General features: G+C 33.4%; 1 protein-coding gene and 1 long non-coding RNA gene across 2 annotated transcripts; one reads left to right on the forward strand and one right to left on the reverse strand.

Moving 5' to 3' along the window:
• Positions 1 to 722: 722 nt before the first annotated feature.
• On the forward strand, positions 723 to 3,649 carry LOC145074225 (uncharacterized). Its single transcript, XR_013691756.1, has 3 exons — positions 723 to 1,328; positions 1,452 to 1,944; positions 2,324 to 3,649. It is a non-coding gene; the product is annotated as an uncharacterized LOC145074225 (long non-coding RNA).
• Positions 3,650 to 4,963: 1,314 nt separating this feature from the next.
• Positions 4,964 to 6,040, reverse strand: LOC145077024 (uncharacterized). Its single transcript, XM_079022809.1, has one exon. It carries the CDS (start codon positions 5,971 to 5,973, stop codon positions 5,362 to 5,364), a length of 612 nt encoding a protein of 203 aa, XP_078878935.1. The 5' UTR covers positions 5,974 to 6,040; the 3' UTR covers positions 4,964 to 5,361.
• Between the last annotated feature and the right edge of the window lie 1,919 nt (positions 6,041 to 7,959).

The raw sequence follows: 7,959 nt of genomic DNA on the forward strand, positions 1-7,959 counted from the left end.
TCAACAGTCCATGAGTAAGCAGCCCGACAGATGACAGAGCAAGGCCCAAATGAATAACCTGAAAGCCTGCCAGGTTTCGTGATTGACAATAATAGCACATCGGGAAGAATTAGTCATAGAGTTAGAAGTATTAATTAGGTTTTAGCTTTACATGCATAAAGTCAGTTGCATGTTTCCTTTCCACAATGTCCATAACCAATTTAGTTTAGTCATGCATGCATATTTAATTGATTGTAATGTGTCTTTTTATGATTGAAGGAAGAAAAACGGAAAATTTCTCCAACTCTTTATCTAATTTCTTGGGTGATTTTTCATCTTGAATCGACACTTATCATCCCCTCTTTTACATTTTATTAGGTAACACGTTTTGATTGTACATGTGTAGGTTCTGCATTATCCATCTCACCAATTTGTAGACATTTTTACCAAGGATCTACATAAACAATTATTTTTGGGCATTAAAAACAATTTGAACATTCGTAAACCTCATGCTCAAATTAAAAGAGATTGTTACGGTATAGTTCATTATATATTGCTCCTTATCTTTACACTTGTATATAGTTCAAGGTCGCTTTTATAACTTGTTATATTATTCTTATATGTATATATGTATATGTATATATATATATATATATATATATATATATATATATATATATATATATATATATATTAAAGGAGGACACTTCTTAGAATAGTGTCTAACCAGGGTGGGTTTAATTCCTTAACCATGGTCACCGCTTCATCTTTGATCCTTCCAAAGATCGGTTTGCCGGTCATTAGGGAATCGATGCTTTTCTTCTTTCCGTCGTCCTTATCCAAACCTGCTGCTTGAAACCACCGTTTTTTCCACCACTGCCACATTCTCGATTGTTCTGATTTTAACGCAACAGATATTCCACCGCCTTAACATAGGTATGCATTTGAAAGAGCCCTTCTTTCTTCCACAGCTCCCTAAAATTCTCCAAACCTTCTCCCCTCTTTCTTTTTGAAAGAAATTGACACACAAAGGCCACAAATCGAACTCGCAAGAGTTCTGATCTCTCGATTCCTCTATGGTACCACCGGAGAGTGCAGTCGATCGATCACTCAGTTCGCCTCTATGATGCCGCTATGGTCGACGCCGCCGAGTCCGCATCCAGAACATAGCACTCCGATGAGTCTCCCTCCACCGCTGCAGAATTTGACGAGCCCTAAATAAATTCCACCGCCTACTGTTTCGTCTTAAGATTGTTGTTCCGTTCGTTGTGCCTTTCTTTCCCGATCAGAATAAAGATCGGCTCAATCGATTGTCATCCGTTCCTTGCTCCATTCACTATGCGAAGCAGGTACGTTTGTAGGTTAGTCCTATCAAAATCGTCCAGCTTCTACTCTAGATACCTTTGTTGATGGCAACACTTTCGTCTGACGTGTCATTCTCCAATCACCGACTCCTGATTTGTATTTTTCAGAATCGAAAGTGACGCCACTTCCTCAACATTTGAATGTATGGGTGTTCTATACGGTCCTGAGCCACCAACATCACTCTACATTCGGCCTCTGCCTCACCTCTCATCTCCCCAGTCCTCCTCTAACCCACTATAGGAATCGATTTCCAACCAAAAAAGCCCGAAATTATTCTATTTCCTCTTGCATATGTTCATACATATATAAGAATGTTCTACTTTGTTCATAATCATCATTGATTTGTTATTAGCTTCTTCGTTCTGCACTGTTGACCGCCATTGCGTAATAACTATTATAATCCAACCCCTGCTCTATTTTTCTATTTAACTATATATGTTGTTGTTTTTTTGTGTCTTTAGGAATGATTTTGTTTTGGATGACAATAAAATAATTGGATTCACTTGATGTTATTTTTTTGTGTAGGAATTGGATGTGGGATTTAGATACAGGAACTAGATACGAGATTTGGATGTAGGATTGAAATAAGTTGCTTCTCTGGTATCTGTCCCTACTTCTTTCTCTGTGTGATTGTTGTTTGTCATGTGTGTGCTCTCTATGTGTGAGTATGTTCCAAAATCAAGAACAACAACTAATTCTTTAATTTCTCCAAACAAAAAAATATCAGGATAATAATACTAATTACTAAATTGTTGTTTGCTAACTCTTACACTAATCTCCTCTCCTGGGGCTTACACCGGTTGTAGATTTAGACGTTTCTTATTACATAGATTATTGTTTCATTGAATGCCAAATTTTAGAAGGTGTGCAATTGATGTTTAGGTTTTATATTTAAACATTCGATCTTTATGATTTTGATTTCTAAACCATATTAAATTTGTTACAATTGTTTCATTGTTTACTTTTAATGTTGCTACAGTGATTTCCTGAGCATAGGCGGTCCCCACCTAATAGACAGAAAATGAAGAAAGGGGATGGCAGGTTCAAAGACAGAGGAGGAAACCTCTTCCGTCGTCGCTCCTGCAGTTGCTACTCATAGAGACCCGTATGAGGTTTTGAACGTTTCAAGAGATTCTTCAGATCAACAGATTCAATCTGCTTACAAAAAGCTCTCTCTCAAGTTAGTTTCAGTTTCTTTTCTTTCTTTCTTTCTTTCTTTCTGATATATGTTTGTAAAGTGCTTTAAATTGATGTATTGTTTTTAATATCCAATGTTGGTATCAATTTCCATACGTAATTGATTTTTAAGTTTTCCAGTCCTTCAAACGGATTTGCTTAAGGTTTTCCAGTCCATCAATTGCCAACTGTGTGTGTACGCATTTGGTTCTCTGTACCATGGTTTTGTTGGGCGGTAGTTCCAGGGCACCCCTGACTTTGGAGAATCAATCTTTTTAGATTAAAAGTTTGTTAAAGTTTTGGTATGTGGTTTCGATGCCTATTTGTTGCTCTGTCTCTATGGAATTAGAGATATATAGGTATGTTGATTAAAATATGTATTTATTATCAAATCATAGAATCTGATGCATTTCTTCTCTGATTGAAGGTATAGTTGGACATATTATTATGGGCATACCAAAAGCTCACTGAGACAGATTAAAGCACAAACTAACAAGAGTTGGAAATACTTGAGAGCATTAATAAATACAAATGTATCTCCACTGCCTAATTGAAATGAAACTGTTACATATTGAACATTAAGAAAACAAGAAATTTTAAGTATTCTCTCCAATTGATTTTGTTGATGTTGGTTTATCGGTGAGCCTTGGGTATAAGAGTATTGTTTTTTCTGCAAAATTGCATATTTTTTTAGTTTTTTTAGGATTTGGACAAATTTACCCTTTTCACTTGCTTTTGTCCCATTTTTGACTTTTTGGATGGCTGGGATATTTTGTGTTGGAAAAGCAGGTCAAAACTAAAATCAGATGGAAGTAAGGATCCTTTTGCCCTAAATATATAACTTAATCTTTTGGAGGGAGGAACCCCAGGTGTTTGATGGAATGTAGCAGACAAAAGGATGAATTCCTGCTAAGCAAACCCAATTTAAAAAACGTCAACAAATAGTGAAGTCGATTTGCTGATGCCGAAGCAGTTATGTGTGTGGATAATTAGGTCCTTTAAAATTGAATTTGTAATTTATAGAGCTTCATATAGTGATTTTGATACTTTTCATTATGTATTGGTTTTGGATTATGTTTGGGTCTTTTTGTGCTTATGGCACCATATTTGTTCTTATGTCGACTTTTTTTTTGGCCGATACAGGTATTGGAACAATTTGGAATGGTATTCTAATTTTGATTACATGTTCAAACATTTGCCCACCAACCATTTGTTAAAAGTTTTTACTGAATTTGCATATTTTTTATGTCCTCTCTAACTAATACCGATCATCTATTTGTTTATGAGATTTCGTCAAACAAACAAATCAAAGAATGAAACATTGGTTTTTGTTTTTGAATCACATGTACACTTCAACACTCTATTGGAAATACTAACATTAAAAGCAGATCTATTCATCAAATACTCTTCAAACATTGGTTTTACACTGCAAGGTATGGAATTATAGATAGCTAACATTTGTATTTGTTTTAATATTCGGTGCGGATTTAATTTCTTTTAGTTGGGTTAATCAGAATGTAAGAAATGAAGCCCTTCAGAATGATAAGAATATAGAAGCAATAGATCATTATAGTGCTGCAATATGAAAGAGTATAGAATCACAGTTTTTGCAATCATGCCCCTCCAAACCAATATTTGGGTGAAGTCATTGATGACCCAAACTATAGGGGAGATTGTTTACATCTTATTAAGTGGGATTCCTTCTTTTTGGGCTGGTGAGTGATTAATATTTAAGGGAGTGCATTAAGTTTTGTATGGGTAAAGTCATTTGTATCCATGTCTTTTCTTATCTTGCACTTCAAATTTGTTGCTAGATTCATAATATATCATTCACTCTTTGTAGAATTTTTTAGATCGAGTCACAGACAATTAGAAATGTGAGAGCAAACGACATATTGACATGTATTTATTCATACAGAGGGTCATTGGATTCGACTATGTAACGTTGAAATTCAGTCAACAGATGTGGGGTTTGTGAATTGTATTATTTAAAACATTCATTTGTAGTCATAGATTAAATTGGTTGACTTTCGTTTAGTGGATAGTTCCGACTCAAATCATATGCTTTTGATCGTATCTGTTTACCTCGATCCCCGCAACGCGAGGCTCCCCATCTAGTTTATATTAAGAACTATGCAATGAAAACCCTACACGGATTTCCATATTTCAACAAAAACGACTAGTCCCTAAAGACAAGAACTTTATTCCAAGCTCGACCCTTTCTTTCATAATACCATATCTTCACAAAATGGCCTTTCAAATATAATTTAACTACTTTAAATAATATGCACAAAAATGAAACGAAACAATTTTCAATTAAACCTGGATACCATGAATAATAGGTGCAAGATTTTTCTATATTACCCCCATAAGGAAAAGGAAAAGAAAAGGAAGCCTCCTTGACTCTCTAGTCTTGGAAGGTCCCATGTCTACAATTGTCATCTTATATGGAATACTTTTTAAATTCCAAGTCAACTTTTTACCTTCATACCAAATGTCTTTCTTTATATTTTATGAAACTCTAATGATTAAGGAGACATTTAAACAATTGAAATTAGTTAACTATTTATAATAACAATAAAAGCAAGACAAACAACAAAAAGAGAGAAAGATATGGACATAAACAAGCCGTGTCAAGCCGAGCTTGACACTAATCGAGCCATACTCGTTTATAGAGGCTTGAGCTCGGGCTCATTAAGAGTCTAGTGGCTTGAGCTCGATCGCAGCTCGCTCGTGAAGGATAATATAAAACTTAGGATCGGCTCGTTAATTCATGTTTATCTTTGAAGCTAGTTAAAGATCGGCATCGGCTCCTCATTAAAAACTAATTGTTGCATTTGTTTAGGTTTGTAGCACTAGTGTATGTCGACTCGATGATTCCAACCTCATTCTTTCTCTCATCTTTGTTATGAATTCCGCACATTTCTTGTTCAATTCCTTTGTTTCTGCTGCTTCTTTCGACTCCACTGTTTCTTGTTCATCAATGAAAGCAATAAGATTCTCTGCCTTTTGATATTCACTTTGATCATGCATGACTGAAAGAGAATTATGATCTCCAAACACAAAAACCTCATTCTCAACTTGTTCGATTTCATTATCTTCGTTTTTTATTTGTTGTTGTTCTTCTTCTTCTTTTATAACAGCGGCTATTGGTTCCATGTCTGATGGGATTAGCAGAGGTGGGTGGTTGATTTCACTTGTGACGACTGATTGAATCTCTTTTGGTGAAGAAACGTGGTTAGGATCGAAGTTCATGATGAGAAAAACAAGGATTCCGTTGCAAAGGAGGAAGATGTAGTGTCTATCGAAAGAGGAGAAATGGTGAGTGTAAGAACAAAGAGACACAAAAGATGAAAAGATGAATATGAAGATAAAGATGGAGAAGATGTTGTTGAGTTTGATAAAATAGGTTTTTGGTGTCCCTTTCTTAAAGTATTCCGACATATTCTCCATTGTTGAAGAAAAGAAGGAGATGATACAATGAATGCGAATAAGCGATGCTGATGATGCTTACTGATGGAATCGTGGAATGATGCTTATATATAAGTTTAAGATTTGAGTGAATTTACAAAACTGACCTCAGGGGACATTTTCTTGAAAACAAATTATTGCTACATGCTACGTGTAAGAATCTAATAATATAAAAATTTTAGTTATAAATATTAAATAGTTAGGTAGAATTTTATATTTATTCTTAATATTCATTTTTGTCACGACGAAACTTCGCAAACATTTCTAAGCCTAATTCTTTCTACCATAAAAAAGAAAAAAAAACATCATAAGTATCATAAAAAAATAAAAAAGAATTGTAACAGTCGAAAGATTTTATTAAGGGCGTTAGCTAGGAACCAACCCGGAGATATAATACAAGAAATGACAACAAAATTGTTACTCCTTGAGTAACGAAACAACAACCAATATAGGAAAAAAAAAGGTATACAACAAAATAACGAACAAGTAACTAAATAAGACAAATCAAATAACACGTTATTTTATTATATTATGATTTACATAATTACATTTGTTTACTAAAAATCATAGATATGCATTTTTTTCAAAAATGTCTAAGAACAATGTTTCCATAACTGCATGTTACATTTAAAAACAATGTTCCAAAGCGTTGAATCGTTTGATTGTTTTAATCAATTTTAAGTAAGCATAAGCTGTTGTTCAACGAAGTAAACAATTTATCAACCATATGCTAAGTCAAAAGTCTAGTTGGAGTCAATTTAAAAATATTAAAAATTAAAAATATTGGATACACGGTGGGCACAGAGCGACAGTGGGCCAGCGAGACTCGGTTCAAGTAGACGAGTACCGTGGAGACCAATTTTTTTTTTGTTCACATTACGTGATATTATATATATATATATATATATATATATATATATATATATATATATATATATATATATATATATATATATTAGGTTCGGTTGAGATTAAAAATAAAATAGAGATCCTGATATTAAACCTCAGCCAAATATTTCACATCTGTCCTACTAATGCTCCGGCATACCAGCGTGGTAGGCATGTTATAATGATAAATGTTTATATAGCGCTGCCCGTTCTTTTCTCCTCCACCACCACCTTTGACACCATCTGACCCAACTACTATCACATCCGTCACTTATATCACCGTCACCTCTGTCATCACCACATCTTTTGCTACCAACTGTCATTATCATATATGATTACTCAATCTGTGAACATAGATATATGTATAATCATTTATGATTAAGCATACTTCATTGCTGCCAGTATGCTGGAGCGTTAGAGCAGCAAATGAGAAGTATATGACTGAGGTTGAATCTTAAGATCTCAAAAAAAAATTAATATCAAGTGAACAATCCCATATATATATATATATATATATATATATATATATATATATATATATATATATATATATATATATATTAGCAGTTTACCCGCATCAAACGACGAGTGCAAATAGTTTTTTCAGAAAGTAGTTTATAAAGGCGATTAACTTTTTGCACAAATAATTTATCGGGCATCCAACTTTCAATCGTAGGTAAAGAGGCGTGTTACAAACCGAAGACTAGTTTTCTTTACTTAGTTGTTCCTTTTAGGTTTGAATGTTCTGTCTTGGGTTGCACCAAGGAGTGTCAAGAACCGAAGTTTAGTTTTCTTTTCGGGCATTGAACTTTATTTTCATTGTTTGTACCTAGATCAATCATAAAATTTTAAATTTATTAGTAGTCGTATGACTCCAACTTAAAAAATAAGCAAGGACGATTATTAAATTTTAAATATGTTGATTGTTTAATTTATAATAATACTTTTAAAGAATAACTTAATATATATATATATATATATATATATATATATATATATATATATATATATATATATATATAGAAAAGTTGTTTTAAAATTAGTATAGGTTAGGGTAAATAAGAATTCAAATAATCAATA

The sequence above is a fragment of the Lactuca serriola genome, chromosome 9, assembly GCF_051521515.1.
Source record: "Lactuca serriola cultivar US96UC23 chromosome 9, Lser_US96UC23_V15, whole genome shotgun sequence".
In the NCBI taxonomy this organism is placed as follows: Eukaryota; Viridiplantae; Streptophyta; class Magnoliopsida; order Asterales; family Asteraceae; genus Lactuca; species Lactuca serriola.